The sequence below is a fragment of the Cervus canadensis genome, chromosome 9 (genome assembly GCF_019320065.1).
Source record: "Cervus canadensis isolate Bull #8, Minnesota chromosome 9, ASM1932006v1, whole genome shotgun sequence".
Taxonomy (NCBI): Eukaryota; Metazoa; Chordata; class Mammalia; order Artiodactyla; family Cervidae; genus Cervus; species Cervus canadensis.
Genome location: NC_057394.1, coordinates 78,972,113 through 78,986,998, shown reverse-complemented (window position 1 = coordinate 78,986,998; position 14,886 = coordinate 78,972,113). Strand labels below are relative to the sequence as shown.

The following is a 14,886-nucleotide window of genomic DNA, read 5'->3' as shown; positions in this document are numbered from 1 at the left end:
TGTTCTAGGTGTGGGATAAAGCCGTGACAACAAAAAAAAAGTCCTGGTCCTTGTTTTAGAATTTTAGGATGGGAGTGGGCACACTTTTTTTTTTAGTGGATAAATAAATCACATTGTTTATTGGGAGCGGTTGTTCAGTTGCTCAGTCATGTCCGACTCTTTGGGACCCCATGAACTGCAGCATGCCAAGCTTTACTAGTATTGAAGAAAATGAAACAGAGAAGGACAAGTAGGAAGTTTGGGACAAGAAGAAGGGAGATTCCAATTTTATTTCTTGAAGAAATAGTTTAAAATGTTTATTTAAACATCTACTTGCATTTTCTGCTCCCGTTATGTTTTTATGGCTTTTTTTGGTGGTTGTTTTATTTTCATTTATGTACATATTTTTTTGGTCATGCTGCATGGCACTCAGGATCTTAGTTCCCTGACCATGAATGGCACCTGAGCCCCCTGCATTGGGAGCATGGAGTCTTTACCACTGGACCACCAGGGAAGTCCCAGGATTCCAATTTTAAATAAAGTGGTTGGGAAAGGCCTCCCTGAGAGATGACCTTTAGGCCAGTCCCCAAAGGAGGGCAGGGAGGAAAGAGCCAGTGCAAAGGCCCTGGGGTGGCAGGAAGGCCAGGGAGGCTGGAGCTGAGTGAGGGGGCAGGGGGACGGGTTGAGAATGGGAGTAGACAGGTGATGGGCATGGAGGGGACGTGCAGGAGGGCTCAGAAGGTCATCAGCCTTTGACTCTGAGTGAGGAAACCGTTGGAGGCTTTGGAAGCGGGGAAGTGGGGCAGTGTGATCGGAGTTTTGTGTCAACAGGACCTTTCTCAAGTCCCAGGTTGAGAGCACGCTCTAAGGGGACAGTTTGTGTGTTATCTCCCTTCCCTGCCCCACACACTGCCCTCAACTACAGACCTCGATCTGTGTCTTCAGCTCCCTGTGATGGACAGACTCTGAGCCCCTCCTGCGTCTGCTCTGGCCTGAACCATGCCTCCAGGCAGAGGGGGTGGCAGTGATCAGGCTCCTCTCTTCATTTTCCTTCTCCAAAGGGTCACATTCCTGTGTTGGCTGTTGCATAATTTCTTCTGAGTCCTCCATGGTAGACTCTCCCACTGGGACCCCTACCCATTCCCTATGTGTCTGTGTGATAGTCACTCAGTTGTGTCTGACCCTTTGGGACCCCGTGCACTATAGCCTGCCAGGCTCCTCTGTCCATGGGATTTCCCAGGCAAGAATACTGGAGTGGGTTGCCATGCCCTCCTCCAGGGGATCTTCTTGATCCAGGGATTCAACCCACATCTTTTATGTCTCCTGAATTGGCAGGCGGGTTCTTTACCATTTTTATGTGGGGAGCATCATGGCTTTAATGTGGCTTAAAAGAACCAGATATGCTATAAATACAGGCTAGTCCACAAAGCATGTTCTCCCAGTTTCTTTGTTATAAATTAGTACTCTTTCCTAAGACCCTTAAAATTTTACAGATCTTAAAGTGACTCTGCTGAAAAATAAACCTAAGCACTTCCTTACTTTGTACATAATTTCTTGTTTTGTGTATGGTGTTTTCTGACTCTACAGTGAGGCATAAACCTATGAAGTTTCACTGTCAAATTCAAGATGTTGTTTAAGTACTCAAAAGACAACAGCAGGACTGCTGGTTGCCTCCCTTTGTTGTTGAGTCGCCCAGTCCTTTCCGACCCTTTTGTGACCCCATGGACTGTAGCCTGCCAGGCCCCTCTGTCCGTGGGGTTTCCCAGGCAGGAATACTGGAATGGATTGCCAGTTCCTTCTCCAGGGGACCTTCCCAACCCCAGGAACTGAACCCAGGTCTCCTCTATCTTCTGCACCGGCAGGTGGATTCTTTACCACTGAGCCCCTGGGAAAGCCCCAGTTACCTCCCTCTAGGTGGAATAAAATCTGTCTTAGTGAAACCTAGGATTGAATATAAAAACTGTTTGTTAAGAAAACACGATTTTAGATCCTTCACTACTAAAGAGTTAAAAGGGCAGTTCTTTACTGCACTGTCTTTTTAGTAAATTTATATATATTTTATGTTTCTTTTTCCTGAAAAGCATCTCTCATGGCCTAATATGTTATGTAAAAATTGTTAACTTATATAGTGTACACTGTGTCAGGATATAATTTGTATTCATGGAAATAAATATACCCAGCGTTGCTGAAAGCATGGCTGTTTCGTGTCAACTAGTGCACCCTGAGAGAACTATAATATTTTTTGATAGGGGCAGTTAAAGTGTCAGAATAGAAGTTTTTAAAAGACAAGTTGAGAATACTTTACTCTAGAAATAACCAGAGAAGTTCAATCAGAAAAGGTAAGTTGAGACAATTTTTTTCGACTTATTTTGTTATGAATTCTTCTTGTGAAAGTAAATTTTATTTCAGAGCTCAAAATACTGGGTAAACTTGTCTCTTTGGTAAATTTTTTCAAAAGGCAGGTTGAATCCTGCCAAATTTTAAAATGTAGGCTATCAAGTTAATGTAACATATATTGAAAAACAAGTAAACTTGATTGGAACAATTTAAAACAGAAGCACAGTAGTAATTTTTGAAAAGTCTGAGCGGTCATGCTTATGTCAGAATGGAAGCTCATAGTATAGTGACCAGTGTTTGGAATGTAATAAGTGAATCCAGTTATCTCTCACCTGGCCTCCCAGGTCTCCAAGGCGAGGTCTCCCTGCTGGAGCCTGTTTGTATCTCTTTCTTTCTTTTCATGCTGGTCTCCGTACCCCCACCCCATGGCCTCCTTTCAGTTCTTTATGCATTTCAGCCCCTTTCTGACAAAAGGCTTCTGTGGTCAGCACGCCTTCTAGAACACGCTTCCTCCAGTACACTCCAAGACATGTCTTCTCCTTCAGGTTTCAACATAAATGTCATGGCTCCAAGAACTTCCCTGGTGGTCCTGTGGTTATTCACCTCCCAATGCAGAGGTACAGGTTTGATCCCTGGTCGGGGAACTAAGATCCCACATGCCTCATGCCCCCAAACCGAAACACAAAACAGAAGCAATATTGTAACAAATTCAATGAAGACTTTAGAAGTGGCCCACATCAAAAAAAATCTTAAAAGACATAAATGTCATGGCCCTGGAAAGAAACCTGACTGTGATCCCCCTATTCAGGGCCCCTTCCCAATCAGGTACTTTCTAACACATTTTCCTGTTTGTCTCCTTCACTGATTTATATCATGGCCTGTAATTATCTTATTTTGCCTTTGCACACTGGCCATCTCTCACCCCACTGCAGTGCATAGTCTATGAGAAAAAGTGAGTCACTCAGTTGTGTCTGACTCTTTGCGACCCCATGGTCTATACAGTCCATGGAATTCTCCAGAGTGGAACACTGGAGTGGGTAGCCTTTCCCAGGGGATCTTCCCAACCCAGGGATCAAACCCAGGTCTCCCACATTGCAGGCAGATTCTTTATCAGCTGAGCCACAGCCACTCTCAGGGAAGCCTGAGAATGCTAGAGTGGGTAGCCTATCACTTCTCCAGTGGATCTTTCTGACTCAGGAATTGAACCAGGGTCTCCTGCATTGCAGGCAGATTCTTTACCATCTGAGCCACAGGGAAGCCCAGTCCATGAGAACAGGCATTTAGAACTGCAATATCTATTGAATAAACGTTAACAGTAGCAGCAGCAGTGGGAGCTCTTGTGTGTGGTCTTTTTTTTTTTTTTTTTTTTCATCATTAGGGAAAGTTGATATAGTGCTGAGATGATTTGGAGCAGAAGCAGGCAAATTAAGGACAGATAGTAAATATTTTAAGCTTTGTGGGCCAAACAGCCTCTGTTACAACTACTCCACTCTGCCATCATTAGAGCAGAAGGGCCACGCCAAGTGAACGAGCGTGGCCGGGTTCCAGTAACGCTCTTTTTACAAAAACAAACAGCCAACCTGTGCACTGTAGTTTGCTGACTGAATGCAGTTTCAGAGAATCACCAGTGTTTGAGATGTTCACATCATTCCTTTATCCAGTATTTTATTCATTCTGCTGTTGAGCAGAGGTTTTCTGGGGACCTGGTGTGGGCCAGGTGCTGGTCTGTGTTTGGGATGCACAGATTAAATGTATAGTCCACACTTGGCAAAAATATATAGAGAGATATTAATAGTCACAATAGGAAGAGAGATGCATTTGATAGAGATTTTCAGAATGCACGTGAGCGGGGTACCCAACTCAGCTCGGGCAGGTGGGGGCTCTGGAAGGCTTTTCCAGATGAGGAGGTGAGATGAGTTTTGCAGGATGAATAGGAGTTTATCAGAAGGGGTAAAGGTAACATGCGTATACCTGTCAGAGAGAGGGGTCATGAGTTTGGTGATGCAGATCCCTTACAGGGACCGATTACTCAATCAGAAGTACCGGAAAATGCTTTATAGGGTGGGGGTGGACACTTAGGCATTGGACACAGGCAGGGCTTGAGGTTCCTTGGGGACATTTGGGTAGAAATCTCCAAAGGGCAGAAATGGGGCCTGGAGAGAGGTCTACACCAAAGGTCAACATGGGCGTTGTTGTTCCCCCCCACCCCCTGATGTGAGCAAATGGGTAAGAGAGGGAGAACAGAGTAAGGAAGAGGTCACGAAGGGGACCGTGTGCCCGCATCTAAGGGGAAACTGAAGGAAGAAGCCTGCAAGAGGCAGGACATCCACTGCAGGTGAGTGGCTGGTGGGGGACATGGGGGGAAATGCAGTGTTTGAGTCTAATGAAGAGGGAGCCTCCGAGGCAGAAAAATGGTCAAATCTGTCTCACAGGAGACAGGACAAGTGAAAATGCAAAGAGGCGGTTGGGATGGGAAATTAGGAAGCAGTTGGTGACCTAGTTTTGAATGAGCAATTTTAGTAGAACATGGGGGCGGAAGTCACATATTAGTGAGCTGAGAAGTGAATGAAAAGTGAGGGAGTAGAGGCAATGAGAATAGACTCCAGTTTCTAAAAACACCCCAGTGGAGAAGAGAGTGCAGTGCTCACTGCCAGGGAAGGGGGCTGGTGTTTTGTTTTGTTGTTCAGACTGTGACCTAGGGGATCTTCCCGACCCAGGGTCAAACCCATGTCTCCTGCATTGGCAGGCAAATTCTTTACCACCGAGCCACCTGGGAAGCCTCCCCCCCCCAAATAAAAAATAGAATGAAAATGGTTTATTGGCATCATTTATGTGCCATATCATTATTTTAATCATGGTTTTACTTAATTTCATGAGAACTATATAGCATCTACCAAGAAAAATTTAAATCCGATGGGAAAACATCCCTGTAATGACAAACCAACAGTGAAATTCCTGAGATGGTCACAGAGATGAAGAAGGAAATGGCAGCCCACTCCAGTATTCCTGACTGGATGGACAGAGGAGCCTCGTGGGCTACAGTCCCTGAGGTCACAGTCAGATGAGATTCAGCACGGACACTTGCACATGTGGTCAAGGAACATCTGGCATAACTGTGGTTTCTTTGGAGTCTTAATGACACTGGATGACCTTGGGACATATCTTGGAGGCTTCTGAAGAGCATTCAACGTGTTCTGGCATTTGTATTATTAATAGTTTATCTCTCAGTATCACCATTACTACATACAGCTGAAATGGACATTGGTAGTGGCTGTGTTTGTATTGTGTGTTTAGCCATCCCAACTTTGGTTTACTTTTGTTGTGACTGAGCGTGCCTAATAATGCCCTGCAGGAATGACTACAAATGCAAATTTCCTCAGCCAGGACCCAGAGACAGCTTGGGGTGGGTCACAGGCTTAACAACTATTCTACTTATATGGACAGACACTGTTCATATACATAATAAATATTGAGCACCTACTGTGTGTCAAGTTGTATTAGGCCCTTAGGATACAACCGTGAATAAGACAGACGAGATCCACAGGCAGTTACGATGCAGCGTGATATAGTGCTGCGACCGCAAAGTTTTCTGGGCCCAGGAGAACAGAGGAGGGGATCTAACCCCAAGTTGGGGGGCAGGAAAGTTTCTCGGATGTAGTGTGCTGTGAAGGAGTGAAGGATTTGATGTTGTTCTTGTGGAACTTCCTTGCCTCTTTCTCCTGGGATGGATGTGTTGTTTCCCTCTTTGTTTTGCTGGTGTACATCCTTGGTAATTTCCAGAGAGAGTTCAAGGAAAGCAAACTCGCTGAGATTTTGCCTTTTCGAAACTATCTTTAGTCTGCCCTCACTAGATCAAATAGCATTTTCTGGGTTGAAAATGAGTTTCTTTCAAAACATGCAGACTTCCTAGCGTTGCTCAAAAGAAACATGATGCCTATCTGATAATATTTTGGGGGGTGGAGGTAGGAGACCTGCTTTTATTTCTCTCCAAAAGCTTTAGAATCTTCTCTTATCCTTGGTGTTTTAAAAATTCCATGTGTGTGTGCACTGTGTGTCATATAGAGAGTGAGAGAAGATGAGAGAGACAGGAAGAGAGAGACAGAAATATGGCAGACAGAGATAGAGAGGAACTTAGAGAGGTGGAGGGAAGGAAGGGAGGGTAAATGGATTTATCTTGCTAGGACTTGCTAAGCTCTATTTCCCTTCAGCTTTAGTCATCATCTTCTGTTCTTGTTCAGTCCAACTTCGCTGTTTTCTCTGTCTTCCTGGAACTTCTATTATTTGGTATTTGGACCTCCCAAAGTGGTGACTTATGTCTAGTTTTTCTTTCATTAAAAAAATTTTTTTTAAGATTTTTTTTTGTGTAGACCATTTTTGAAATTTTTATTGAATTTGTTACCATGTTTTGATTTTTTTTTTTTTTTGGCTGAGAAACATGTGGGATCTTAACTTCCCAGGCAGTTCAGTTCAGTTCAGTTGCTCGGTCGTGTCCGACTCTTTGTGACCCCATGAACCGCAGCATGCCAGGCCTCCCTGTGCATCACCAACCCCTGAGGTTTACTCAAACTCATGTCCATTGAGTTGATGATGCCATCCAACCATCTCATCCTCTGTCGTCCCCTTCTCCTCCTGCCTTCAATCTTTCCCAGCATCAGGGTCTTTTCAAATGAGTCAGCTCTTTGCATCAGGTGACCAAAGGATTGGAGTTTCAGCTTCAGCATCGGTCCTTCCAATGAATATTCAGGACTGATTTCCTTTAGGATGGACTGGTTTGATCTCCTTGCAGTCCAAGGGACTCTCAAGAGTCTTCTCCAACACCACAGTTCAAAGCATCAATTCTCTGGTGCTCAGCTTTCTTTATAGTCCAACTCTCACATCCATACATGACTACTGGAAAAACCATAGCCTTGACTAGATGGACCTTTGTTGGCAAAGTAATGTGTCTGCTTTTTAATATGCTGTCTAGGTTGGTCATAACTTTTCTTCCAAGGAGTAAGCGTCTTTTAATTTCATTGCTGCAATCACCATCTGCAGTGATTTTGGAGCCCAGAAAAAGAAAGGCTGTCACTGTTTCCACTTCTCAGTGAGTGAAGTCACTCAGTCGTGTCCGACTCTTTGCGACCCCTACCTACCTACGTAGCCTACCACGTTCCTCTGTCCGTGGGATTTTCCAGGCAAGAGTACTGGAGTGGGTTGCCATTTCCTTCTCCAGAGGATCTTCCTGACCCAGGGATCGAACCCAGGTCTCCTGCATTGTAGGCAGATGCTTTACCATCTGAGCCACTTCCCAACCAGAGATCAAACCCATACCTCCTGCATTGGAAGGCCAAGTCTCAACCCCTGGACCGCCAGGGAAGCCTCTATAGTTTTTCTTACATGTTCTCTCTTTCTTCATGCTTTTCCTCATTTTAGACAGTCTCACTGGGCTTTATTTTCTAATGCTTCTCTTGAAAGCCTTGTTTTGGCACGTCTTCCTGATGTCTGATTGTGTCTTTTCATAGCAGTTTTCTGTTTCTTTTATTGTTGCAACATCTTCCCAAATTTCTCTGAGGGTGCCTCTTTCAAGATATTTCCTGTTTCCTGAATTCTCTCTGTAGTCTCAGGGGCAGATTCTGTTTCTCTCAATTTTTTGGTTGCTTGGGTTATGCTGGAAGCTCTTCTCAAAGTCTTTGTGATCAGTCACGCTTGCTATTGACTTAGGTGAACTTGAAGTCTGTTTGTTCGCACTCTATAGGAGTCTGTTTCCCCGCACCCTGGGGCTTGGCTTGGGTGGGCAGGTGGAAGGTAAATTCCTGGTGCTGGGTGCTGCATGGGCAGATGAAGGCCAGGGGAATGGGGGTGTCTCCTTCTCTGTCTCAGCCTCTCCCCCCTCCTTCCCGGGATCCGAGGCTCTGTGGCCCTGGCTGTCCGGCTGGGGGTCAGCGCGCACTCCCTCTAGTGCAGCACGGACGGCTCTTCTGGCTGCTGCAGCCTGCTCGTCTCCTCTGCCCGCCAGCCAGGGACCTCTGTTTCTGTTCCAGAAATTGTTGAAATAGCCGCCTCAGTAAGTAGCTCTTTTCTCTCTCTTGTCCTAGGTTTAAATATGTAAATTGCTTAAGAGAAAGAAGCCAGTAAATGTTAGCTCTTATTATGAACTGTACTTCTTCAAATTGAATGACTCTGACTTTAAGGCATCTTTGGTAAGAAAGGGACAAACTGCCTGCATTCTGTCCACCACGGCGAGCTGGCAGATCTCCTTTTCCCCGTAAATCTAGTCACCAGCACCTCGTAGGGTGCTACTCAGTAGTGTGAGATGGCTGTTTCCTCAGGCTTGCAGAAGAATTCTGAGAACTGTGCTGTTGAACGCATTCCGTAGAGATGCTATGTCATCATAATCTCCTGAGTCTTTTCCTTAGCCAAGAGCGCAAGGGCTTTGATTTTTTTCCTCTGTTTTGCAGTGCGGCAGCCAGTTATCAGAAAACAGATGATTCAAGGGCATTTTTTCATAAAAATATTGTTCCTTTCAGTGAGCTTTGAGATGCTGATGGTTTCCCCGAGAATCACGGATATAAATAGAATCTAAGGCTTTCTCCATCCACACGTATACCCACAGCAGTTTAGAAGCGTTGGTAGGTTTAGAGTCATTTACAAATAATTGACTAACTCTGCCATTTCTGTAAGGTGTCCCCGTACAAGGTCACCTGTATTTGACATCTCTTTTTAAACAACTTCTAAACGTACTCAGATCTGTCCATCAAAAGTATGGCATTTGTAGTATTTATATTACTTGTCCCTTCCTCAAATGTCCTTCTATTTGCAGCACTCTCTCAAGCCTGCACCCAACCCTCTGCTTTTCAATTTCCATTTCTTACCCAAAGCCTTTTAGGAATTTATACACTGACCAATTATGTATAGAGAGGTCAATGCTCCCTAGTGGTGATTTAATTCTTCTACGGTGGAAAATTCATCACTGGATGTTTGTGAATCTCTGGATTAAATCCAGCCACTTAAGGTGAGGCAGCAAGATCTAAACAGAAATGCAGATGCAGATACTCAGATCCTAGTTAGACTCTAATAATGCAAAAATGCTTGGTCTCAGTGTTTTAGAGTACTATAAGAAAGTAAAACTCAAGATTTGGACCTCAATTAAAGACACACTGCATACATAGGTTTATTTGGTTTTGCAGATTACTTATTGCTCAGTTAGCAGTATTCTGTTTTTACCTTTGGATCCATCCCTTTGCAGCTCTAAAAACGTGAACCAAACCAAACCAAAATTAAACAACTTTCACTAGTTCCCTTTCTAGCCTGGGTATTAAATAATGCCAGTGACCTGGATTGCGGACAGACACACCTGTCATGAGATGAGCATTAAACTTAAAAATAATTTCAGGCATTGCTTTAGATTTTCCTGAAGTCTCATCAAAGGGTTTTATTGTTACCTCTTTGCTTCATCATTGGACGTGTATTTCTGAAAGTGACCTAGATCTGATCTTTACCCAGAAGCCCTTTCTTAATTTTGATCTTGTTTATCATTTAGAGACACTTTGAATTTTCAATGTGTTGTAACTTCTTAATGTTTAACCATTACTTTATGTTCACATCTTTAACTTGTCTCTCCACTCTTCTTTTCTACCAGAATAGTAAGAAGCTGGGTAGCATCTTCATCTCTCTGCCTGGAAATCTCCTTGGCCAGAGTCCTGAATTATTTAGATACAATTTCTACATTCCATGCCACAGCAGGTAACATTGTTGCTAAACTTTCAGCCACCCTTAACAGGGATTCACTTTCCATCAATTCCCTCACTTGAAACCCTCACCAACAGCTTCCTCAAAGGCCTTCCTGGGAGTGGCTGTCTTAACCACTGGAGCACCAGGGAAGCCCCAGGATATGCATTTTTAGATGCAGTTTCTTTCCTGTCATTATAATGGGTAGAAGGTTTTATCCTCATTTTTCTTTTTTCCTTTATAATTTATGTATTTATTTTTGGTTGCTCTGGTTCTTTGTTGCTGCGTGAGCAGACTTTTCTCTAGTTGCGGTGAGCAGGGGGTACTCTCTAGTGGCTGCGTGCGGGCTTCTCATTGCAGTGGCTTCTCTTGTTGCAGAGCATGGGCTCTAGCCTCATGGGCTTCAGTGGTTGCAGCTCATGGGCTCTAGAGCGCTGGCTCAGTAGTTGTGGCTCACAGACTTAGCTGCTTTGTGGCACATGGGATCTTCCTGGACCAGGGAGCAATCCCTGTGTTGCATTAGCAAGTGGATCCTTACCCACTGCACCATCAGGGAAGTCCTGTCCTCATGTTTTATATGAGGAAACGGATTCAGAGAGTTTGAGTCTATCCTGAGATTATACACTTGATGTTACCATCAAACCCAGACCTTTAGTACAATCCAGAAACCTGCCACTTCCTTTCTTTCTATAATTGTGCCTTTCTTGTCTCCTGTGGGATGGTTGCAGCTTTAACATTAAAAATTTTTGCTTATTATTTCCCAACGTGGAGGAAAAAGCAGCTGCTGTTTATTCTTATTCGAGAGTAAAGTGAGAGAGGATGTCTTTCCCAGCTACTTGAACAAAGCGAACCACCTCTCTGCAAAATATCTGTGAAACAAAAAAACTGTTTTTAAAAGCAACTGGGAAGAACTATAATAAATTTTTTTTTAAAAAGGATAGTTTGATTCATATAATGTGTTGTTCTATGTGTATAAATATACCAGAAAAAAACCCACTTCAGATATAAAATAAGGAGAAAATGGGCCTTGAATAAAAACCCTGGGTCATTCTACTTGATGATTTTGTCTTTCTTCAGTTCTTTTCTTCCCATTGCGCTTGGTCTGGCCTCTGTTTTGGGCCTGTTTGTCCCCTTATTCTAGACTGCGGTTATTTATCAACAGATGTTTCTACTCCAGTAGGTTGTAAGCCCCTCTTGGGGACCACTGCTTTGTTTCTGAATTTCCCACAGTGCCTCTAAAGTGCCTTGACCATGGTGCTGTCTGTGAATGCATATTGAATTGGATGGATATCCATTTGCATTCTTAAAGTTTTTTTTTAACTACCTGAGATGTCAGAAACATGGGGCAACAATGGATGGACTGTTATCAATATAGTATTGAGCCATAAAGCACCATAATCTTGTTCTAGTTGACTGAGATATTGCTAGCATTCCAAAGTCAAATTTGAAGGAGAATCAATACAAAAGGGGAAAAGGTAAGAACAAATACAACTTTTCATTTTCCCTCTAAATGTGAAGATTTGCGTTCTTCAAAGGATTCATCTTTCAAAGGAAAACCAGGATTACTTTGAAAGAGTGACACGTCTTTTTAGCACTTAATAGCAGCAAAATCTCTTTTGTTGTTCAAACAGGAGTTTGTATCTTTTGTTGGGGGGGGGGGCGGCAAAATCTTGACAGAATGTAGAGCCTTGGTGAAAATAAAAGACGTAAGCACACATAAGCTCCTTTGCATGGGATTTGAATATTTGATTCTAGAGGTTTTCTGTAAGTGTTTAAATTAATTTTTGGAGTTATTTAATTTCCCCATTATGGTCATATTCATTTGGAAGAGACTTTGATCTGCCATTCAGAGCGTCTCTTCCATCTGCCTATTAGAAGGGGTTTTTGTGGAGGACTCACAATGACAGACCAAGTCCTCCGTCTGTCACAGCCCTTTGAAAGTGAAGATGCTGATAGAATTTGTGACGTTCATTGCTGTAGCTCAGTGTAAGCCTGTTACTGAACACAAGAATTATTTATTCTTTAAAAAACGTCTGTTTTAATATAACAGCTCCATTGATATATAATTCATAGGCTAGATAGGAGTCACCCTTTTAAAGGATGCAGTTCAGTGGTTTTTAGTCTATTCACAGAATTGGGCAACCACAGCCACCATCAATTTTAGAACATTTTTATAGAAACCCTGTGCCTGTTATCAAACCCTCCCCTTTCCCCCAAACTCCAGCCCCTGGCAACCATTAACCTACTTCCTGTCTCTATAGATTTGCCTACTCTGGACATTGCATATAATTGAATCATGCAACGTGCAGCCTTTTGTGTCTGGCTTCTTCCATTTGTTGTAAGGCAGTGGTCCCCAACCTTTTTGGCAGCAGGGACCGAATTCACAGAAGACAATTTTTCTATGAACTGGGGGGTGGTGGGGGCATGGTTTCAGGATAATTCAGGTGTGGTTACATTTATTGTGCAACTTTATTTCTATTATTCTGTTATTATTATGTGAGCTCCACTTCAGGTCATCAAGCATTAGATTCTGGAGATTGGGGACCCCTGTCTTGATGTTTTCACGATTCGTCCATATTGTAGCCTGTATCAGTGCCTCAGTCCATTTTATGGCTGAAAAATGCTGAGTGTGTTGGCCTTCCTCAGTTAATGCTCCTTTGTGGTGTTTCCACTTTTTGTCACTTGTGATTTATTCCAATGCACTCTCTCTCTCTCTTTCCTCCTCCCCTCTATCCTCTGTCTTTTTTCCGTTTGTTGTTTTTCCTGGAGGTTCTTGTGCTCTCCTTGTATCGAGGCGTTTCTTCCAGAAAGCTTCAAACCAACATCCTCTGGGGTGGGACCTCCCTATGGCAGTGGTTGCTTTATGGCATGTCAGGACCCTGGGTGGGTTTGAGTTAAGCTCTTTGGTGTCCACAGAGATGCCATGGGTATTCTTTTCAATAACCTTGAGGATTGGGCTTCCCTGGTGGTTTAGCTCTAAAGATTCCACCTGTAGTGAAGGAGATTCAGGAGACTTGGGTTCAATCTCTGGATCAGGCAGATCCCCTGGAAGAGGGCACAGCAACCCACTCCAGTATTCTTGCCTGGAGAATCCCATGGACAGAGGAGCCTGGTGGGCTACAGTCCACGGGATCACAAAGAGTCAACACAACTGAGCAACTAAACCACCACCAGCACCTGGGGATCAGGATTTCTGTGTGGCAGACACACAGGTGGTGCAGGTACTGCTGAGCCATCTGCTCTTAGAAGTGCAGACCTCTTGGCCTTTTTTCTTCTTTTTCACCCTAATGGCTACTTTTTCTTGAATGACTACCCTGTGGGCCCCTATATGACAAGGTAGCCTTTCCCCTGAGCCAAGCAGCGGTCCCAACTCCTTTCCAAGGCATGCATTTAGGTCCTGGCAAAGATACGTGACCCAGGGTCACTCTCAGAAGGGCCCCAGTCCAATTGCATAGTCCTATTTCTAAAAGCAGAAGTCAGGAAACCACAGTTGTACAGACCCCACTTTCTTTGGGCACAGGCGTGACCCCAGCTTCCCCCTCTGGGGAGCTGCTGCCAGAGGAAGGGGCTCCATAGGCCAGCCTAGAGTCTTTTGGTTCTCTCTGTATTTCCACACCTTGTTGTTCAGTCACGTGTCTGACTCTTTGTGACCCCATGGACTGCAGCACACCAAGTTTTCCTGTCCTTCTCCCTTTCCTGGCGTTTGCTTAAACTCATGTTCAAGATGCTTTCTTTATGTGGACTGTTCACTGAAATTTTTACACCTTGAATTTTCTTTTTTTTTTTAAATGGATGGTCCATTTCTTAAATTAATAGGCAACCTGATTGTGCTTTCAAAAGATAATGAAGAGTTAATTGTAGTGTAAGAACACCAATGAAGGGTCTGAACACAGTGAATATGGCTGCAGTGAAAGTTAAGTGGCTTGACTAGGAATATTATACAGAACAACAGGCTGCTTGGCCCTTTTCCCTTTAAGTGTCATTAAAGAGCATTTGTGTGTTGATAATGCTCTGGTCCTACCTGGTGTTGAAAGACTTCTCCTAGGATTGGGATGATCCTTGTAGTGGCTAGATGTGGAGCTTGGCTCAAACACAGAGGTGCTTAAATCATGGATTTATAATAATGTTTTATTATTTCAACATTAGCCGGCTTTGCATATAACTGGGAACTAATTTTGAAGTTTGCATGCATTCTCAGTCACTAAGTTGTGTCCAACTCTTTTGTGACCCCGTGGACTATAGCCCGCCAGGCTTCTCTGTCCATGGGATTCTCCAGGCAAGAATACTGGAGTAGGTTGCCATGTCCTTCTCCAGGGGATCTTCTGACCTAGAGATGGAAAACCCAGCATAGCCAAAAATACATAACTAAATAAATTTTTTAAAAAGAGTAAATTATGGTTTGTTTATGCTGGAGCTGGGTTAATATTCACAATCTGTGCATTCTCTATCTTGCTGTCAACTGAGGTTTTTTTTTTTTTTTTTCTGGTTTGGGTTCCTTTTAGCAGATTTAAAGAAAGCTTCCAGTTCAAATGCTGCAAAATCCAACCTACCCAAATCTGGACTTCGTCCTCCTGGCTACTCGCGTCTCCCTGCAGCCAAGCTGGCAGCCTTCGGTTTCGTCCGGAGCTCCAGCGTGTCCTCAGTGTCCAGCACCCAGTCAGCGGACAGCGCCCAGCCCGAGCCCGGCCGGCTGGCCAACCGTAAGTGGGGCGGACAGGTGGGCGGGCAATGCTGCTGTTCCCAGACAGGCCTGCCCAGCAGAGATCGAATCAGCACACGTGCATGGGATTGCAATTTCTGTGTGCATAAAGTAACAATTCGGGTTGACTACCTCACTCTACCATGGTTGGGACTTTAAAAATT

The 14,886-nt window shown here is 43.9% G+C and overlaps 1 protein-coding gene across 4 annotated transcripts in view; it reads left to right on the top strand.

Annotated features, from left to right (window-relative positions):
• The window catches only part of MTUS2 (microtubule associated scaffold protein 2), a 371,881-nt gene that overhangs the window by 130,177 nt on the left and 226,818 nt on the right, over positions 1 to 14,886 (top strand). For 3 of the 4 annotated variants that reach the window (XM_043477531.1, XM_043477533.1, XM_043477532.1), the window contains one exon: positions 14,526 to 14,723. In XM_043477531.1, the coding sequence (XP_043333466.1) occupies positions 14,526 to 14,723 (198 nt within the window). The remainder of the gene's footprint in view (positions 1 to 14,525; positions 14,724 to 14,886) is intronic. The other variant, XM_043477534.1, reaches the window with a different exon arrangement.